Genomic DNA, 21369 nt, shown 5'->3' with positions numbered 1-21369 from the left:
AACACTCCGGCTTTACATTTTTCATAACATAATATCCTGAACACTGTGGTTTCATCTCATATGTCCCATGTGCAATAGGCATGTGATGCAATTGACTTGGAAATATGAGGGGGGAAATCCTGACACCATGCTTGAGTGCATGGATTATACTATTAAAACAAATGCAGATCATTTCCAAACATTGCTTTCATTCTTGTCATATGTAGGGTATAGCACAACACATAAGGTTGTGTATTTTACAATAAGTGAATCTTTTAAGCAAGAATTCTTTAAATATGACTTGTATCTGTCAGTCTTAACAACCAAAAAGGATCTATTATATCTGAATGGCATATGTTCAATATTGCTTGTTGATGCTAATTTTAGTGTTAAAGTGTTAAATCAAGTCTAAACAGGAATTTGTGATGAAATTGTCTATTTGTAACTGTTTTGACGAGTTTCTTGAAAGGATTCAAGTATTTAGTTCTATAGCAAGACAAACGGGAGTCAGAAGAAAATTTAATTAAAAAAAAAAAGTGATTTTAAGCGCTAATACAATCTTTCGGTAGTTGGTAGTTACTGAGTCTGCACTGATAATGGTGGAAAAAATACCTTCATAACGGCTCATTCGGTTACCAGAAAATTCAACAGAGCTGCAAAATAAATTAATCTGTCAGTAATTAACAGCAATTCACCATGCGCTAATTTTCACAGTAAAATGTTTTACTGTAAGACTATTTTGTTGACGACTGAAAAACCTCTGCGTTCGTCTTCCACCGAGGCTTCGGAGCTTCCCTCCGCTCACACCCCCTCAGCAGCGACATGCGTGCGCCGGTATAAACAGGGCGGTCTTCACTTGTCGGAGAGACGCTCCGCGGGTAGATTTTGTGAATGAAATCGCCCGGCACGCCCCCTTAATGCACATAGCCAATGGCGTCCGCGGATTCCTTGAGCCCCGCCCCACAGCGGAACGCCGGCCAGCCAATGAGCGAGCGGCAGGGGGTCGCTGCTGTTGCATAATTTGGCTAAAGCGCTTCACGTTTGAGAGGTCCGGTGCGCGGTGTGAGAAGATGGAGCGGCGGAGGCAGACGGAGGAGGCGGGGAGCCAATCAAACCGTGCCGCTCGAGCCCGAGCCGTGACTTGATGTTAGAAATATTCGTCACCAGACCAACAAATTACCGGCAGCAGCATTTTAATAGGGGAGTAATCCGGAGGTGAACTCGAGGACTGTGAGGCGATTCACGTGATCCCAAAACTGCTGCGGCGGAAATATCAGGTTACACCAAAGAAATAAACCCACCTACAATGACAGGCGCACACTGAAGTGACACCCTGTGTGTTATAGAATTAGAAAACTTATAAAAAACAACAACTTTATCTATCTATCTATCTATCTATCTATCTATCTATCTATCTATCTATCTATCTATCTATCTATCTATCTATCTATCTATCTATCTATCTATCTATCTATCTATCTATCTATCTATCTATCTATCTCTATACATGTTTCAGAGAGTGATGCAACCTTTACAGTTTTATTCTAACGTTTCAAGTTTATCCTTGACTCCACAATGTGATGCAATCCACACCAAAAGACATCTCGCTTTCGAAAATTTAAAGGAAACTGCACCCTGGAATGATTACTTAGCCCACAAGCATTAATTAACATATATGGCAGATGTATATTATATCGAGCTCTGCCAATAAAAATGGCACAGCTCGATGACTTTACTTGGTGGTGTATTTTAGTGTCAATTGGTTCAGAGAGAAACAGGGAGAAATTCCTGGTTGTTGTATTACTCACTTTACCATAATTTGAATTGTTGCCGTTAATCATCATTCTCTATCAAAATGCTGTACTGCTATTCACCATCTCTGGAGCAGTTGCAGGCTTGCAGCCAATCCTTGAAGTGACAGACTCGTCATCTCGTTTTGGGACGCCGTTTCTTTAAATGGACTTGACGTGAAGAGGGCGCCCTCTAGCGTTCACTCTGAAAATGTCCTCTATAAAAGCTCAGCGTGCACATTGTACAGTACACGCTGAGTACACTGAAACATCATAGGTCCAAAAAAATCTAATGAAAATATTACACAGACACAATTTGTTCAAAGTATAAAACACATTCCTTCACGACTCAAGACTTTTTCCTTTACAGAATGATCAAAACCACGAAAGCTCAGACAGAACATGCAGACCTGTTATAGAAAGACTCCCTCAGCCAGATTTCAACCAGAGAACCCAGTAAGTGCCTACTTATCCTTTAACCGTGGTTGTCACAGCAAGTCATTACAAATTGCAAATTATACCTGGATAATATTGACATTGGATAATGTTCATGTTGCAACCAGGATTTGATCCAAGTTGACCTGTATTCAAGAGAAAGTAAGTAAGTATATTTTATTTGTAAAGCGATTTTCACAGACAGAGTCAACGTGACAAGCCACTGAGACCTGAACCACATCAGGTCTGCTAATATGATTTATGTTATTATTTATACCTGTTTTTAAAATTTTTATTTTACATGGTGTCACATGCCGGCATTTTCAAGGAGGCCGAAATACTCACCTTGAGACAAATAATGACGTTTAAAAAAAACCTCAAATACTAAATTTTTTATTCCACAAAAAGCTTATAAGAGAAATAATGAGTGATGTAAAGAATGATCTATAATCGTCTTCTGATCAACATTTGTTCAAACGACAATTTGAGCTCTATCTTCCTGTCCTCGCAGTGCAGAGTGGACAAATGGCTGCTTCTGTTGCTCAAATGAATGTACATTCTCATACTGAAGGGGCCACACATCAATGTAAAGATTAATAATTCTACCTAAGTATAAGTACTGCAGGCTAAGTATCAGAGGTATTTGCAGAATGCGAGTGCCCAATGAGCAGGTCAGAAGCAGTTAGTACCTTAAGATGAGCTATTTTTCATAACTCCATTTGCCCTTGGTGCACAGGCATCGCTTGGCCCTTATGTACTCCTCTTGTCCCCATTTCTCCACTGTCCGTGAAACCCCGCTCCACCTCTCAGTGGAGTGGTCACCTTGCTGACTCGGCTTTCCTTTGCTCCATCAAGTCCTTGTTCCTCAGCGGTCTCCTCCTGAGACGTCCTCTGCTCCCGTGCCTTGTGCCATCATGGATTCAGCCTGTGGCGTCCCTCTCACTGTTCAACAGAGCAGTGGCAGGTGGGATCGCCAGGCTCAGTCGCTCTCCCCCCCTTCTGCTACCCCCCCCATCGCTCTCTCTCTCTCCCTCTCTCTCCCTCTCTCTCTCTCTCTCCCCCACTTGGTCCTCATCTCCATCCACTTTTATTCATTTCTGTGTATGGGGAAAAGAGGCAGAGCATGGATTCTTTTGGTCCCTTTATCCTGCTAATACTTATGTTTCTCCAGTGGACAGCTGCTCCCACTGCCGGTAAGGTCCTAATTAACATAGGAATAAGCATCATGTGAGCGTTTTTGGCTGTGATTTGGGTGTTTGGGGGGTGATTGTTTGGGTGTCTCAGTGCAAGCTTAACTGGAGAAGTTGCCGTTTTAAGCAGGAGAAACATTTGGATTAGGAAAGTATTTATGAAGCTGCAAAGCAAACCCAACTGACAGATTAGTGTTTCACCGGGCTGATTTATCATCAGCTACTCTGGTCAGCAGTTGTTGGATTTTGAGTTTATAAAGTCTGTGACTGAACCAAAAAACCCCAAAACTTATTGAATTTGAGTTGTGTTTCAATTCGCTTACTCCTTTTTTCAGGGGAAATCACATGGACCTACACTGGTAAGTTCTGCTTTTCTCTACTTTAGCAAAATTCTTTTCATGTTATGTCAACAGAGAAAAGTTCTGGAAGAGAGTGATGGAAATGACAAAAGATGACAACACAGAGACGAGGCTGGAGTGCGGCAAACATATTTTTAAACCAACCCTCACAAATACAAGACAAAGTTTAAATCTCAGACAGTTTTTTGACAAGCTTAACACAGATTTTGTATGATATCAAGTTCATATACATGGAAAAACTACCTGAATAAGACAACGCGTACGCAGGCATTTCTTTTTCTTCAAAACTTCACTTAGTATGTTATTTCTTAATCTGTAATAAATTCAAACCATCAGAAAAAAAATATTTTCTAACTTTAGATATGTTTCCTTTCCCCTTATATTTCCCTCCCCTTCCCCCCTCCTTTCCTCCCTTTCCCACTTTCTCTGTATTAGTTACAGTTCAGCAAGCTGGCATGAGCACAACAGTCACACAGAGATGATGGTGGGGTGGGGGTGATAGGAAAAGAAAAAGCAAGAAATGGACAGAGGGTGAAAAGGAGAGGAAGCGAGAGAGAGAGAGAGAGAGAGAGAGAGAGAGAGAGAGCGAGAGAGAGGCAGGTGCAAAAGGATGTGTGTGTGTGCATGTGTGTGTGTGTGTGTTGGGCTGAGACAGGGAGATGGGACGGGGATGCCGCAAAAGCATACCAAATCGTGCACTGTATTGTTGCGGTGCACAATAACCTATGTGTTTATTGTGTTGTTGATGCACACTGAGCGGCCTATGCTGTGGACAATGACATTGTGGGAATGAATGGGGCTCACAGAGTTTCACCCACTGCATGTATTCAGGAGGGCCACACTGAGATGTATAGTACATGCAGAATGCACAGCAAACCTTAGCGGCCGTGCCTGGAACCATTTGGTATCTAGACATGTGTGTGTAGGGTTCTGGTTTTTGTGTGTGCTTTTTTTTGTATCACAAGGGATACATAGGCATCTGGTGTAATCCAAGGGTGAACATGTTGATTGGATTGTTTTTTGTCATCGTCAGGGCAGTCAGTGTTAACAGGTGTTAGCAGTAGCGTGTGATGCTGTAATACGCTAATGAAACACCACTATTTTTGGAAGTAGTATGAAATGAGTCGTGCTCCCTCACTCTGTTAGACACCGATGGTTTGATGAACATAAGCCAAACCCATGGTTTGAACGAATATTATAAAAAAAAACAAAAAAAAAAACAACTCACTCCAGTCAGTTCACATGACAGTGACAACAAAAGATGCCAGAGTAAGCAACATTGACATCAGCCTGTATCCACAGTGCATCATGATGAAGGGGCCGTAAATAAACATTAGCTTCCATTTCAGCACCAATTTGAACTTGCGTCGCTTTATTTAGTCGTTTTTCTCATTAATGCACATCCACTTATCGCAAGAAGGGCAAATGGCCAGATTACAGAGCATTTTCCTTCAACTAATCAATGGAACTGTAGCTGATTTCAAAAGTGAATCAGTCTCCAGACTGACGTGTCACAGCAATACTACAATAATACAGCAATGTTCACCTTATACACAGGGACACAATATTTCACTTTCCCAAGAAGCTATGTTCTCCTAATTTAGTAGCTCGTGTGAGGACTTCTTCACTTGTCCAAGAAATAACTACAAACTGTAATAAAGTACAAGTTTTTAGCAACTCGTGATGTGCGTGGTGGTGTCTGACCCTCCTCTCATCATGAGCTGGACACAGGTTTTGTTAACACAGGTTTTGTCACTCAAAACCACAGAATTACGTGGCGTCAGAAATGTTTATTTTTTCCCCTCAACAGATCAGTTAGCGTTGGAGGAAAAGTCAGCAGTTCATCTCTCTATGCCCCCGTCAGCGAATGAAACTGCATGCGTGTCTTTGTTCGTAGCTGCATTCAGGACGCGAATAGCATGCTAGGAGAGGTAAAGCGGGTGCAGAGGGTCAGAAATTTCAGCCTCTGGTCGCCATGGAGACCTCCATGACGACCAGCGGCGGGACTGCGGGACTCACTTTTGAAGTTGGGTCATGGTGCGGGGCTTTGCAGCAAAGGGGAGCAAGGGATTGTGGGTAGGGGGCAGATTAGAGGTGCAAGGTGGTGGTGGTGTGTGTGTGTGTGTGTGTGCGTGTGTGTGTGTGTGTGTGTGTGGGGGGACATACAGTGGCATGTGTTTACATCACCCATCGTGTGTTAATGTGGGAAAAAAACGAGATGACTAAGGCCGACACTGTACCTCCACTGGGCTGATTTAAAAGAAGCTTCTGCTTTAAATGAGCCGTGAAGTGTTACGAAAAACAACAACAACAACAAAAACAAAACAACATCCACAACTTGCAGGCATGCTACTGCAGAACCTGTGACTGAAAACATGGTTGAAAATGCTGCATTTCCCTCTGAGAAACCCGTCAGTAGTAGTGTGGCTGTTTTCTAAAGCATTCCTCTCTTTGCAATTGAAATTCGGGTTCTTGGACTCACTTGTCACTCCTGTTTTCACCCAGACTTTTTTTTTTCTAACTTTCTTTTATCATGCAATGGACCAGACGGGTCTTTCTTTTTGTCTGCTCAACACAGCCTTAATAACTCTCCTCTCCCCATGCACCTTCTGTATCCTCTGTCCACCACACTTTTAATATTTCTTGCTGTGCAGGAATGAACAGAATCTTAAATGCACACGAATAAAAGTTAAAGATTTCAAATAAAAACCTTATTCTGCTGTGTAAGTGTCAGAATATTGGAAGCTATGAGAGCCAGCTTGAAGAGGCTTTATGTAGATGCCAAACTGAATAGAATAGAATAGAATAGAATAGAATAGAATAGAATAGAACTATTTTATGATCACACATGGAAATTCTTCTGTAAATAAATATGCATATTGGTGTAAATTGATATTCTTTATTAAAATGTATTCAAATCCAATTCAGATTCTGTACTATTTAGTCATTTAAATATATTCTTTTTTTTACTGACTGGATGCTAAATTATCTGTTTTTGGTACTTCAGTCATTTATAAAACATTATCTCCAGTTCAAAAGAATAGAGACATATCAGCGAGTAAATTGTGTTTGTATGTTTCACTATTAGTTTAATACACATGCAGTGACACTAACAAAATTGGATCTCAGTGCTTGACCTGAAAACTAATGTCCGAATACATAACATAATGCTGAAATGATGGTTTCGGCCAAGGTTTTCAAACGCCAGGAGATCCAGTCCAGTGCGGCCCACTGGCACGGCTTAGCAAAGTGTGTGAACGACACAGAAAACACTTTATTTACTTTATTTTTAAAATGAATAAACAAAAATACCGCTCTTTCTAATTCAGTAAATGGGCTGAACATGACAAAACACAGAGACGTGAGCAAGGCGACCAGTGAGTCAGCTGAGAAAACTCCCAGCCTTTTTGCTCCTGAAGTAACATAAGAACCAAAACCATGGCGACTGTCAACTCTGAAAACATGCATGCTGAACACACACGTGGCGGGATTTTGTGAACATCAGACCGAAGACAAACCATATGCAGGGTCGGATCGCAGCAGATTTGTCAGATGAAGTAAAATGTTAAACTATCTGTGATATTTACCACAAAAAAAAAATGCAAATGCAGGACCTGGTTTTGGGACATTTTACTGCACAATATTGAGACTGAAGGAATTTTACTTGGCAGGTTTTTCCAGTTTGTGTCAAGATACGTACAGTAAATAAATGAGGTTACATTGAGCTAGAAGTGACTCTGCATTAAAATCAGTTTGATTGAATATTCTAGTCTTATTAAAAAAAACAATTAAAAAAAACAACATTTTGGACTGTTCATTTCTTTCCACCGTGGGAGATGCACATTGCTTACATTTGAAGTTGTTTAAAGTCTTAAATATTTAATTATTTGTTTGAATGTATTCTGTGGAACAAAACAGATAATCTGTGGGTAAAAACTGTCAACTGTTTGTTTGTTTGAATGAATGAATGATTTCGGTTATAGTTGCAGTGCAACATTTAAATTCTGTGCATTTAGTTTATAGTGCTTAAAAGTTCATGCACACATGTTATTTTTTTATTGATTTATTTGCAATTTCTGTAGCTGAAATAGGTATAGGCTGAAACCAAGGCTTATTTTTGTCTTTCCATTAAATCCATAAAGTTACTCAGGACATCATTTTCATTCATTTCTTCATTTTGGAAGCGTATAGTGTTGAATTGTATTATAGAAGCTGAATGGAGGGGAATAAAGGGAAGCGAATAGAAATTGATATTAAATAACCGTATTTTTTTCCCCTGACGTGTGATTTCAGTAGGTTATAAGGTATTTCGAGGACATTGGATGTCAAATGTGTTAATTGCTGGTCAGTGTTTCTAGTTGTGGATGTTATTTTTAATAATGTATTATTTATGATAGACATTGTTTGCTGCACTGCTATTATGCTGCGAGACCATAGAGGAGTAATTGTCCTGCTTAATTAGAGGCCGATCAATGGAGGCTTTTCACTGACCGGCGGAGAGCCGCTGGGCTGTGTGATTGGGTGACATCACTGTTTGTGTCTTTCCTTTGTCGAAGGGTTGGTCGGTCAGTCCGAGTGGTCAGAGTATTTCCCCGAATGCGGCGGCACTTCCCAGTCCCCGGTTGACGTGATCACCACTAAAACGAGATACAACGCCGGTCTGCTGCCCGTGACCCCGCTGGGCTACAGTCAGCACGGCAACACGCCCTTTTCTCTGCACAATAACGGACACACAGGTAACTACGGCAGCCCGACGACTTCCTGCTCACAACGAATCCCGCTGCCGAGGGTTTTTTTTTTTTTGCAACATTGTCGTCAAGATGTTTACAGTGCAATCAGATGGAACGTGGCCACAATCCTTTAAGGCCCAAAGATCACATTCATAGAAAGAAATGTTCCACTTTAAGAAGAAATGCATGATTTCAAACAAATAAATTCCTGAAGTTTTGTTGAAATTAAAGACAAAAACTAATTTCTCTCTCCCCCAGTTGTCATTGAGCTGCCGGACTGGATGGGACTGGGCGGGCTGCCGTGGCTCTTTACAGCTGTACAAATGCACCTTCACTGGGGCAGCGGCGGCCCGAGTCATGAGGGCAGTGAACACACCATCAACGGGCAGAGTGCAGACGCAGAGGTACAGTGAAACACACTCAAGCTCTGATTCAACGGGTGAAATCGAAAAGAGTTCTGAACAAGGAAGGCACAGTTTGCAACACACCTGATCATATCTGTTAATGATCCCAGCTTAAAGGAACCAACTAACAATGGGCTTTCTCAACTGGAAGGTGTATGAGTACTAGTAGCTAAAAAATGTGATTTTAGCCGTGTAATAACTTATTTTTAGTGCACACTCATGGATGCTTTGAAGACATTATCCATAAACATCTCTATAAATTAGAATATTATTTGTTTCGCCATTAATTTCTACCCTCAAGCCATATTGACAACAATTATGCTCAACTACATAATAAGATCTGAAAAAAAATATCTTGAAATATTTTAGAATTTTATATGTTTGAATTTCAAAAATAAGTCAACAAAACTGCGTGAAAATACAACCGAAAACCGATATTGGTTCTTTTTGTCTGCATGATTCTGGATAAGAGATTTGATAATAAATAATAGCTCCTAACAAATCCAGGGAGTCTTTACAGCAGCATTGATATGAAAAAATACTTACGCACTGCTTTACTGGTTTCAGAAATAAAAAAAACAAAACAAACAAACAACCCTGCAGAGCCCGTATTTCAGTGTGTCACTGCAAAAAACAAATAATTAAATAAAGTGATTAAACAAATGGAATTCAACAATGTCAAAGATTAAGTTTGTGAGAAGGAGAAAATAACTAAGCAACTCATTAATATATAATTAAGAAAAAAAGAGTTGAATTTTTAGCTATATCCATATTCTCAACATACAAACTATCTTTTCAAAACATCTTGATAGTGATAATTGTGGCCACTGCTTTAAAATATGAAAGTACACGTTTTTTTTAAGAAACACTCTTAACATTCTGAAATACTGTATTTTCAATTTTCATGACTAAAATTCTAAAGAATAAAATAACGAGGCTTGAAACGTTTAAGTTTGTGAGCTAAATACAAAATCTATGGAAATTTCACTGATACAATTGAAGTATGGGAATGTTGTATTTTTTGAGCTGCACCTGTTTACTGCAGATTATTCAATAAGCTTCACGCATTGGGACTTTCCTTTACATTCATCTGCTCATACAAGATCAGCTAAGGAAAAGATGGGACGGCAGCATAACATTTAGAGATTACCAAATGTATTGTTGGCTTCCTTTTATTTAATTTTTTTTAACTCTGTGCAAGAATGTGAGACGGGTTGAGTCTCTTTCTTGCAGCTTATCCACACTGTGATAAACTCCTTTTTCCGCTTCACATTTCCTAAATTCTGTTGAGTCGGTCCTGGATTTCTGTGTGATTCCGATGTTGGATGCTGAGAGACAAAAAAAAAAGGATGGGCTGGAAACGCTGGTAAATGGTAAATGGTAAATGTGGGTTAGGGTTCGTGAATTGAAATAAGAAGAGAAGCACGAGCTGCGCCTGAACCGTAATGGAATACAAGAAAGAGTACGGATGTGAAAAGGAAAAAAAATATTATACTCAAGCAACAGTAAAAAGCTACTCCTCTAAAAAAAAAAAAAAACACTGTATGAGTCACTTAATTATAACCAGCAGTCATTTGATTTACTTTACCGCAGACAAACACAAGTTACTGGGTGGATGGATTGATGGATGGATCAGTAAAATTCTTAGCATTAATAAGAGTATTTACTGAGTAATATGAGTGAGGTAAAAAAAGAAAGGAATTACAAAAAAATAACATTATCATACATTCTGTAATATAAGTGACAAAAACATCCCTGTACTCATTTATCTTCTTAAGCTTCTTGTACAAACTTTTTTCAGGTATCCTGATTTCATCACCTTTATTGGAAAAGTGACCAGATTTGGGAACTTTGCCTTTTTTGGCTCTTTGCCTTTAGCAAAGCATGACGTCCTTTCATTCTGTGCACTTGATTGATGCTTCACAAAAAAAAACAAAAAACAAAAAAAACCTGCCCATGCATATGAAACTCGTATGTTTCAATAGCCAAAACTTTTATGACGACATTTTTAGGGTTATTTTTTTGCAAAAAAAAAAACATTATATCGGGTCAGTGGGAAATTTATCTAATATACTTTTTTTTTAATACCATAAATTGTGAATAATGTTTTTTTTTTTTTTTAATCAGTTTAATGCCTGTGAACAGAATTTCTTGTTTTTGTAACATAAATAGCACTGAAATTAATTCACTCTTTTCACACCATTAATTGTCTTGAAGCTTTAATCACTGATCACACTCAGGAATGTGCAATGTTAACTATTATAGTACGAAAGGTTAAGTCCAGTTTTCACCTTGTAATCTATTTATAAGTTTATAGCAACCACCACTGCGATTTGCAATAAGATTCCAACCTTTTTTCCAGCCAATAAGTTTATTATTTTAATGGAGGAGTGTCAGTAAACACAACTACTCTCAACAAGCTTCTGAATTGTCTGCTTCCACCCTTGGTATACAAGGTAAGTGAAGCTTGCAGAGGAGAGAGTGATGTAAGACGGGACGGTTCCTGGTCTCAGCACCTCGGTTCCTCTCCGGCTCTGCCAACACACAAGGTTCCTTCAGGGTCGAGTGGCTGATGCGAACGACGCTCCAATCACGCAGCGCTGATTCAAGCCAGACCGAGAAAAGGGCAAATATGACTAAAATAAGGAAACCCGTTCATGCATGAGTGCCCCTCTTACATAATGAGACAATTAGGCCCCCTTCTCATTTGTTTCATGCTGCTTATGAGAGAAAAGCTAAGTTTGCGTGTAATCTCCTCTCTGTTGCTCTCCCTCTTTATTTCTGATTAACCGTTCTCTCTCTCTCTCTCTCTCTCTCTCTCTCTCTAGTTACATGTGGTACATTACAACTCGGAGCTTTACCCCAACATGTCCACAGCGATGACACACAGAGACGGCCTGGCTGTATTGGGGATTCTCATTGTGGTAATCAAACTCTCGCACCCTGTCGCTGAAGTTACTTGGATAAATCGTGGAAATATTTAGTTGTGCTTTCTCAGACAGGTGAGGAGACAAACCCAGCGTTTGACAATATCCTGAACTACCTGAGCCGCATCAAACATGCAGGTAATCACGATTCTTACTGACACATCCTTTTAGTGTCGTCTGTGTCTTTACATTTTATTTACAAGGAATCCATTTCAAAATCTATTGTCTTCTTAAATATACTTTGTTATGCTTTCTGATTGTACACAGTGTCTATATTTCTTGTATTTATACGGTACCCGGGTCTTCTTTTTGTGTGTTGGTCACCATCAGATCAGAAGGTGTACATTCCTGCCTTCGATGTCCAGTCTCTACTGCCCAACGATCTGGAGCGCTACTATCGATATAACGGCTCCCTGACGACGCCGCCCTGCTACCAGAGTGTCATCTGGACGCTGTTCAACGAACGGGTCCAAATCTCAAAGGCACAGGTCTGTTTGAAACACGGATCACCTTGTAATGTATATATTCTATTATCAAATCGCCAAATGCGGTTATTTCCCGGCCCAACTGGAGATACGTGAAGTGGGGCTGCATGAACTCGACCTTCGCTCATCTCCATTGAAGCAGTTGCTCTTTTGTAATCCTGAAAGACTTTGTCTTCCATGAAACATGTGGTGTGTTTTAGTTATGTCAAGAACTTGTTAAGAATGTTAGTGATGAGTGGTGGCGAACATCCTCCCCTCAGTTCAATTCTGTGCTTGTGGGCCGATGGGAATCCGGGTGTGTCACATATTTAAAAAAGAATTAACAAAAGAAAAAAAAATGTTTTAAGGCAACTGAGATTCTTAAATTGGTGTGACTGTATATGTATGTGACTGTGTTTCTCTGCGTTTGCTCCGTTGTGGCCTGGTAATAGGAAGGATTTTATATTCAACAGGAATGATTCAATTAGAAGTGAATAGAGCAGCACCTCAGACTCGCTGTAGGAGGCAGAGTCGAGCACACTGGGTATCAGTAACGAGAAAATCATACTTCCATGTGTGCATACAGTGCAACATGATTCACACATATAATAACGTCTACAAATAGTAATAAAGTGACTTTACAATTTAATATATCTACCGGTATATATTTAAACCACTGCTTCTAATTATACATATTTTGAAATCAGACAATCTGGGAGTGGTTATCGTATACTATTGAGTCGTAATATACTATTTAGCAAAAGATACTCCAGATAAGTAGGATTCCAGATAGGAATCATCATGTCTTGGAAGATATTTTGTCCTCGTGCAAGTGGCTTCATCACTGTTTCGCTGCTCCCTTGACCAGTCCATCCTGCCAGCATGGTCAAGAGAACAACATGAACTGGATCAGGAGATGAAAAGACACGTCCAGTTGATCTGATCCAACGGCTTCGTGTGCTCTGTCTGAACAAAGTGTGCACTTTAATTCTAAATCTAGAACTGGAGCAGTGAAATGTGAACTGGGCTCTGTCCTCCGAGGTCAATCTTCACATGTGACTTTACTTTAGTTCTGACTAACGTATCGGTGAAGTGCGTACTCCTCTCAGTATCTGTTGTTCTGCTGTGTTTGTGTTGCAGGAAGCAAATATGATAAAACATCCTCTCGGGACACATTCACAGATTTTGTAACTGTGCAAGTAAAATCTTGAAACGCCTGGTTGTATTAACAGCAGCATAATGGGAAATAAGTAAAAGTAGAAATAGTCTACTGGAGCCCCAGCGAATATGTTTTTGGCTCCATTTCAGATATATCAACCTTTTTTGCAACCACATATTATATGAGGGGAAGATCGGGTTTTAAAGTAATAAAACATATTAGTTACCGTTTCTATAAAAAAGTATGACACCATTGTGAGGTATTGTAGAATAACCTGCGGGAATAATTAATTGCTTCATTTCATTAATCATTTGATAAGATTATCTTTTTCAGTTATTTTGTTTCTTTAAGACAGTCAATGAAAAAAAAGAAAAAAGAACCTGTAATGTGAAACTCAAGAGTTTCTTGTTTCCTGCAGCCTTTTGTGTGGATCTACTTGTCACAGAAAACACCTCCATTGTACGGCAATGTTGGAACTTGCTGTTCATTCTCGGTCTCAGTTTTGTGTTTTTACCTCTACTCTCACTGAAACAATGACGAACTGCAGTTCTTTTCATCAGAGCTGCCAACTATTGAATTCAGCTGAGACAAGTTTGCGAGATGTCGCAGGAGGAGAGATTACTGGACATAGAAAGGAGAAATGTATGGGATAAAATAGTATTAGCAAAGCAAAGTTCCCTCAATATAATGTTTGAAAAGAAAAATGGGTAGATTGATTTAAGTCCAGTGGAGAACTATAATTTATTTAAATTGAAACATACTGTGCTGCAGTATTTTCTTTTCATTCAATGAATTGTACTAACAGTGTTCTACAAGGACAAATTGAAAGCTACACAATAAGCGATAACATCTGCAGGTCACTCATTTCTCGCCCCAGGCTGACAGCAAAGTCAAAAATCAGCCTAAATCTATCTAACCACATTCTGTACAGTGAAAATACCGTTCTGCCCTTGGGCAGCAGAGTACAATGCAAATTAATTATTCTTTCTGTGTTTAATACATTTTTCCGACCCTCAATGTACCAGCAGGACTTCCTTCTTACTTATGTTGCTGTATCCTGTATATCCGGTTGCTTGTAGCTCACTACAAGTCCTCCTCCGGTTTTTATATCTCTCTTCCAGCTGCTGAAGATGGAAACGATACTTTACTCCAGCAAAAGTGAGGAACCGGACAGGATGCTGCTGCAGGACAACTACCGCACGACGCAGCCGCTCAACCACAGAGTCGTCTTCACCTCCTTCTCTGCAGGTGAGACTGACGGAGATAATTCATCGCTTAGAAACAAACACAACCCTCTGCTGCTGGCGTGTGATCGACAGGCGGACAGCATCTCTGAGCTCCGTTTGTTTTTGTTCTTTCAAATCACTGACAGTTGGTGTAATATATGATCAGTGTGCTGTTGGGTAACTTAACCTTGAAACACTGATTCAAGGTCACAGCCAATCTGCTTTGAACGCCAGCGTTGTTCCCCATCAGCACCTCTTCACGCCGGTGGATTATAACGCCAACCTGCTGCTCACAGAACAATCCACAATCACATGTCGGTGGGTGGCCGATTGGTCGGAGGTGGCAATTAGCACAACACACGTCGAGAAAGAAACGTGGAATGTCGGAATTCTAACAATTGCTGGTCTGAGTAAAGAGCCTCAGAAAGGCAAGAGGTAGAGAGAGAGAGAGAGAGAGAGAGAGAGAGAGAGAGAGAGAGAGAGAGGCTAGAAAATGAAGGAGAGCTGTTTGTTTGTGAGCTGATTAGAGAAAAGGATTTACAAAAAAAACCAAACACTGACTCCATTGTTGTCACACGAGTCGAACCGAGAAAAGGGGAGAGGAAAAAATGGACGGAGAGGGAAGTGAAAGAGGGAGACAGAGTGTTGGACAAAGACAAAGGGGAAAGAATTTGCGTGAAGTGCTCATTGTAGTGAGCGACTGGACTGGAAGGCCCTCTGATATCAGCGCTGCTGTCAAACAGCGAGCAGAAATAACATTTTCAAACACGCCGATCAGCAGATTCAGCCGAGATAAACCAAATAACCAACCGTGAACTCTACAACATCCAGTCTGATGTGTTTCATACAATTCTGTCTTTTTCATAGAATCGGGGAAGAAGCTCTCGTCTGGTAAGACCGCTCGTTGTTTTCACTTATAGTGTTTCTTCTTTTTACTTCAAGCAAAACACAAAAAATAAAAAAACTATTTACTGCTGATTCATCTTTGTGTAATAAATATCTAAAAAAATAATTATTCAACCTATTTTCAGTCGCTCAACCCGCCCTGTGACGTTTTTATCTGTTGCAGTGACACAATTTACCAAAAACAAAAAAGCATGCGAGCTGTGGTGCCAAACGGGCTCAGGCGGAGGCGTGTGGAGCGTAATGATTGATAGATTTACTCCGCCAGGCAGCTCCTACGACCAAAATCAAAGTGTTTATTGGCACAGACAGAAGTCCAGCTGTCGTCCACATGTGCTACGGCCAAATAGCTCGCCATCAACAAACACATTGAACAAACACTTGACTTGCCACCTGATGCGACAACAATCAGAGGCATTTGAAGAAATACAAATTCATGGGCTTTTGCTTCCAATACTTTTCTCAAACCCAACTGAGTGGACTCAATACATTTCATATTATATCACTCAGTTACTGCTCAGGCTGATTTAAGCCAGCAGAGATAAAAGACGTTGAACAATAAAAACGCAGGTTAATCTCAAAAGATTAGATTACAAGGTAAAAAGTTCATTCCTCTATAGATTAATTAAAACTGTGACAATTTTTTTGCAAAAGTTTTATCAAGGGTTGCCACAGCAGATAGTTTACATTCAATTCCACCGTCTCTCGTATCCTTTCTCACTGCGCCCATTAAGTTCCTCAATGGCCTTCCACCCTACACGGACAATTTCTTTTTAAATGTTATTTGATCTAGTTTCTGCTTAAAAACTAAAAAAGTGTAGTATCTCAAAAGATTCAAATGTGTTTCCTATTTATTCAACCAAAAAGCCAATAATAATAATTAAAATGCTGAAAATAGTGTCTGTTATTGGTGTAGCAATATCTGACAAAACAGTCCACTTTTCAGTGATAATAACAATCTTGAGGTACGTCTATTTAAACAAGGCTTACGCATGCGATTTCCTTCCCAAATATCTAATTTTTGTGATTTATATCAAACTTGCAGGTTTCCCACATACGTGCGAATCACGATCTATTGATCAACCCGTCACAAAAGACTAAATGAAACAGTAAGAGGCACGTGGACACGAGTTTTTGCACCACTGCGACTTATCAAAGTGATTTTCTGTGCAGGTGAAGTCACCGCCATAGTGATTGGAGTGATGTGCGGATGCGTGGGACTGGCAGTGATCGTGCGCTTCATCGTGAAGACGATACGGTAAAGAAGGGTTCCTGCAGCCTCACTCGGTCAGCTCACCGTGTTGCTCTGCAGCCAGTTGGAGAGGAGAAAACACTCCGTGACTTGTGACTGTGGCGGAATTGAGCCGTTTCTCACTGCATCTCCTCTCTCTTGGCAGATTTTTTAAACTCCTTCACCTCGAAACAGTCGCGGTAAACAGGTGGTTTACCTGATCTCGCTACTGACAACAATGCTCAGCTCGCATTGCACAACTGTGATTTTTCTTCTTGTGCTCCAGAGATATCCTCGGTGCTGATCTCGTCACAGACAAGCTCAAGGATTCTTCTTTGGTTTTTTTTGAATGTACAGAAGTGCTAAAATATTACATGTACAATATTACAATATCTCATATCAGATGAGAGGCCATCTGATACACCAGCACAGACTGTCGTGATGGTAATGTACTATCTATATTAAATAGAATAGAAGGAGATGCAGAAGCAGACGTGAAGAGCCCTGATGTTAAATACTACTTGTTAAATACAAGAATGATTCAATTTAAACAGTGGAACTTCAAAACATTTTTAAATATTTAATACTCATCGATGGAATGATTTTTTTTTTTTTTGCTTCATTCTTTATAATTAAAACCTTTAAATAACAACAGAAAAAGATTAAAGTACATCTGAATATTAAAATAATTTATACTGTACTTCACACGATCAAATTTACTCAATTCTTTGTAGAGTTACCAAAGCAAATCAAACTTTTTAGTTCAGATGTCTCTGGGTACCCCGGTTGGAGTCCCGGTTGAGCTTGTCGCCTTTCTAAATTTAGTTGGCGTGTTCGCCCCGTTTATTTATTCATTTATCTTTATAAGCACCTGTAAACCTGTGACATTGTCACCCTTAGATCTGAGGTATCCGGTGAACTCTGGTAGAAATGTCAGCCGGTGCTACAGACGCCTGTAAGATCAGCACTGAGGATAATCTGATGGTTTGACCTCCGCTGCAGTAACTCGCCTGTTTCCCTAATGTTTTGTTTCTGCTTCCTCTCATAATTTCCTCTGGCTAATGGAAGTGTGTGGTGGGCTTTCCTCGTGGCCCACCAGTAAGTCATTTAACCTCTCTACCGCTTTGATTGGTGTTTCTCAAGCTTAATGATTTTCTTCTTTTGTTTTTCCATTTATGTGTGAAAGTCTCGCCACAGACCCTCGTGTCACTGTCTTCAGTCTTCAATATGAAGCAAGATGGATATTATCATTACTGATCCCCCCTCATGGAGGCTCAAACAGAATCCTACACCCCAGTCTTACTTCAAAATAGAATTTCCACACACTCTCTCCAACATGAGCAGGGGACGAAGCGGGAATGAGGGTCTGACATGGCGACACACGGTCTCTCTGAAATGTTTTACTCGATGAGTTTCTTCCTGATCTGGTCATGTGATTCTGTCTTTTGATCTTGTGACAGTTCTACTTCTAGCTGGGACGTCCTGCCCAGTAACCGGCCCGCTCCCATGCCAAGGTTCCAATTCACAATCGTAGAATTAGATTACTGATGACATCACTTTTAACCAGGAGTTCACAAGCACTCCCAGATTATTCATACTCATAAAAACAAATCCCTGTGTTTTAGAAATGCTTTAACATTAGCAGATACTAAGAAGAGTAACGCTTCAATCCCAAAGCTTCAGGTTCTGTTACTGGTCTACTAATTACTCACTGGATGCGTACGTGTCGCATGTCAGCTTTGTTTAAGCGTCATTAAAGCTGCGAATTTACTTGTCTTCGCTCACTGACAGAAGACTTGGATCATTATTCACATATTTAATCTTATGAACCTTTTTTAAAATATATTTAGAGCAAAGCAAAATGTCAATAAGTGATGAGAGATAAGAAAGAAGTAGCAGCTGATGACACAGAGACAAAGCTGACATGATGATGTGGAACATCTATTAATTTGTACTAAAGGTACATTGTAATTAACCATAATGTGGAACAAGCACAAGTGAAGATGACAGTCGATGAACCTTTTGCAATTATCATTGATGAAAACACGAGTCTATGTAGAAAAATGACAATTTAAGTCTAAAACATCCGGCAGTTGTTGCGACAGCTGTGCGAACACATTAATGGTTATAAAGCGAGAAAAGCCTAAATATCTAAACATTTCATGATATTTCATCTGCTTCTTGAGAAAGCCAAGTCAAAAAGATCAACCACTTGAGTCATGGTTCAGTTATGATACTTGTGTACACCTGAAGCGGTGACTAATGCATCACACACATCACAAGTGAGTAGGAGACAGAAACTGACATTTTATGCTCATAAACAGTGGTTTTCCACCCGTTTCTCCCCCGCAAGTTGGTGAAAAACATACAAAAGTAGTGTGATTAAAAGAAATATCTATATATTTTTAAGCCTTTCATTGTGATGTCTCTGGCGCCGTCACCAAAGTCGTCCTGAACCAGGTTGGAAACCACTCTTTTGAACTGTCCATCACTGTGCTACTAATCAGTAATAACGTTTTGAAAACGGGTAGATTTTTACACTCAGGCTGAACTGTATTGTTTTTAACCAGAGCGCCCCCTTCTGGGTGATGTAACAAACTGACTGACACAGAAAAATGCCTCCCGGCCCCATTGTCTTTTGCTGCACGTGGACTGACTCAGTGTCTGACTCAGTGGCGTGACGTTTCCCTTCGGCGTTTCAGAATAAAGGAGCCGGAGAAGGAGAAGGAGAAAAAACAAGACGTCGCCCTGAACTCGACCTCAGCCGCTGAGAAGAAAGTAGAGCCGTCGCCGTCCCCTCAGACCGCCGAGCCGTAGCCGACAGGTCCGTCCGCCTCCGACTAGACACTCAGACCTCTTCACCTCCTCCCCCCCTTATCAGTGATGGTCATACTGGTCACGTCTCCGCGGAGGACAGGAAGCAGACGGAAGGAGAAAGGAGGAAGCAATCTGGATACCCGCTGCCCTGACCTGCTGACCTCTGTCAAACGTCTTTTTCTTTTTTTTTCTCTCTCTCTCTCTCTCTCATCCCGTTGGACATTGGCAGTCGACGTGTCTTCAGTTTGCACGTGAAGCACTCGGTGTACATATATCCCATTTTGCTGGTTTGAGTTCAGGCGCAGACTTTGCCATGCCTGAGCTACTGGACTTATGCATGTAAATACTCTGTAAAGTAAACAAGCTTTTCTTTCTTTTCTTTTCTTTTCGCCACATTTTGGGTGATATTTCATCTTGTTCACTTTGTTCCTTGAAACACGAGCACACTGCACTATATGAAACATAACATTTATTGGTGAGTTTATTATCAGTGTAATATCATTGTTATTTTTAGTTTCCCCTGAAATGAAATCGAGATAATAATTACACATTAAAGCAGATGAGGGGTGAGTAAGCGAGTTTGATTTGTATATCCAGACGCTATTAAAAAAAACAAAAACAAACAAAAAGCAACAGCTCATGATGTAAATGTTTGTGTTGTATTTATGTACATGTGATTATTCTGTTGAGAAGGACATTCTGGGGTGTTGTAAATCATATTTCATTTGCGTTTTATCTAACTTATCAGCATGGGCACCACATTAAAACACTTGGACGCAAACATCCTGGGTTTGATTTTTTTTTCTTTTAATGTGCCACTTTGCAAACTACATTTTTGCTGTCAAAAACTAAAATCAATGCATCCCACACCAACTTATAAGCTATATAAGCAATCTCAAAAAGTACATAATGAATCACTTTTGTGGGATTTTAATTCCACTAACAGCTGCATATAGGATTACAGCAGCAGACCTACACAATCACCTATTAATTTGATGATTACCGGTATATATTTAATACGAGTTACTATTTATTGGTAATAAACACCATATGAAAATATAATAAAGTAACACAAGCAAAAGCCAACAGAAATAAAGTATGTGGTTGAGGTTCATGAATAATACAGAAACAGATGTAAAGTTTGTGTCCCATTTTCTCTTAAACATCAGATTTTACTTCAGGTCCTGACAATGTTGTTGGTAGTTACTGTGGAAAAAAAAAAAGATAAATGGTCTCATTCATTCTGAACAATATTAAATTGGAAGGCCTCTATCCTTGATTTCGAGACAGGCTGCCTATTTTCTCCCGAGTGTCTGGTATCCAGTGAGTCCACCGAACCCCATACGGACTGTAACACGTCTAAGATTTGAATGACTTTGGATTTTAACTATCAGCAACAAAAACATCAGGAAGTCCGACACACATAGTTCTTGGTGTTTTCATAGCACATCGAGTTTTGTGAGAATGTTTCCTCAGACGGCAATTTGAAAACTCCCAGTTTAAGCGTCAGGCCTGGCGGTAAATAAGCATAATCATTAAAAAAAATCATCATAATTGCTGCATTAGTAGCATTGTTATCCTCAGAGGTACAATTTTCACATTTCAGTGATGCCTTTCTTTGCTATAATAAAAATTCTCTATACAGACATTGGAAATGTTTTCTCTTATGACTGAATCCGGGTCAAATGCAAATCTACCACATACTTATTAATTATATCAAGTATATCATTTAAGAGGAACAGACTGAGGAGAAGC

At 39.9% G+C, this 21369-nt stretch overlaps 1 protein-coding gene across 1 annotated transcript; it reads left to right on the top strand.

The window, feature by feature from the left end:
* Positions 1–3327: 3327 nt before the first annotated feature.
* Positions 3328–19614, top strand: ca14 (carbonic anhydrase XIV; the record flags this gene model as incomplete). Its single annotated transcript, XM_080500325.1, has 13 exons — positions 3328–3397; positions 3730–3753; positions 8310–8489; positions 8742–8887; positions 11716–11811; positions 11886–11952; positions 12145–12302; positions 14559–14685; positions 15531–15554; positions 16740–16824; positions 16964–17005; positions 18258–18311; positions 19500–19614. 13 exons carry the CDS (start codon positions 3328–3330, stop codon positions 19612–19614), a joined length of 1188 nt encoding a protein of 395 aa, XP_080356451.1.
* Between the last annotated feature and the right edge of the window lie 1755 nt (positions 19615–21369).

This window comes from Blennius ocellaris (assembly GCF_963422515.1).
Source record: "Blennius ocellaris genome assembly, chromosome: 8".
In the NCBI taxonomy this organism is placed as follows: domain Eukaryota; kingdom Metazoa; phylum Chordata; class Actinopteri; order Blenniiformes; family Blenniidae; genus Blennius; species Blennius ocellaris.
This window is presented reverse-complemented; position numbering and strand designations above follow the sequence as displayed.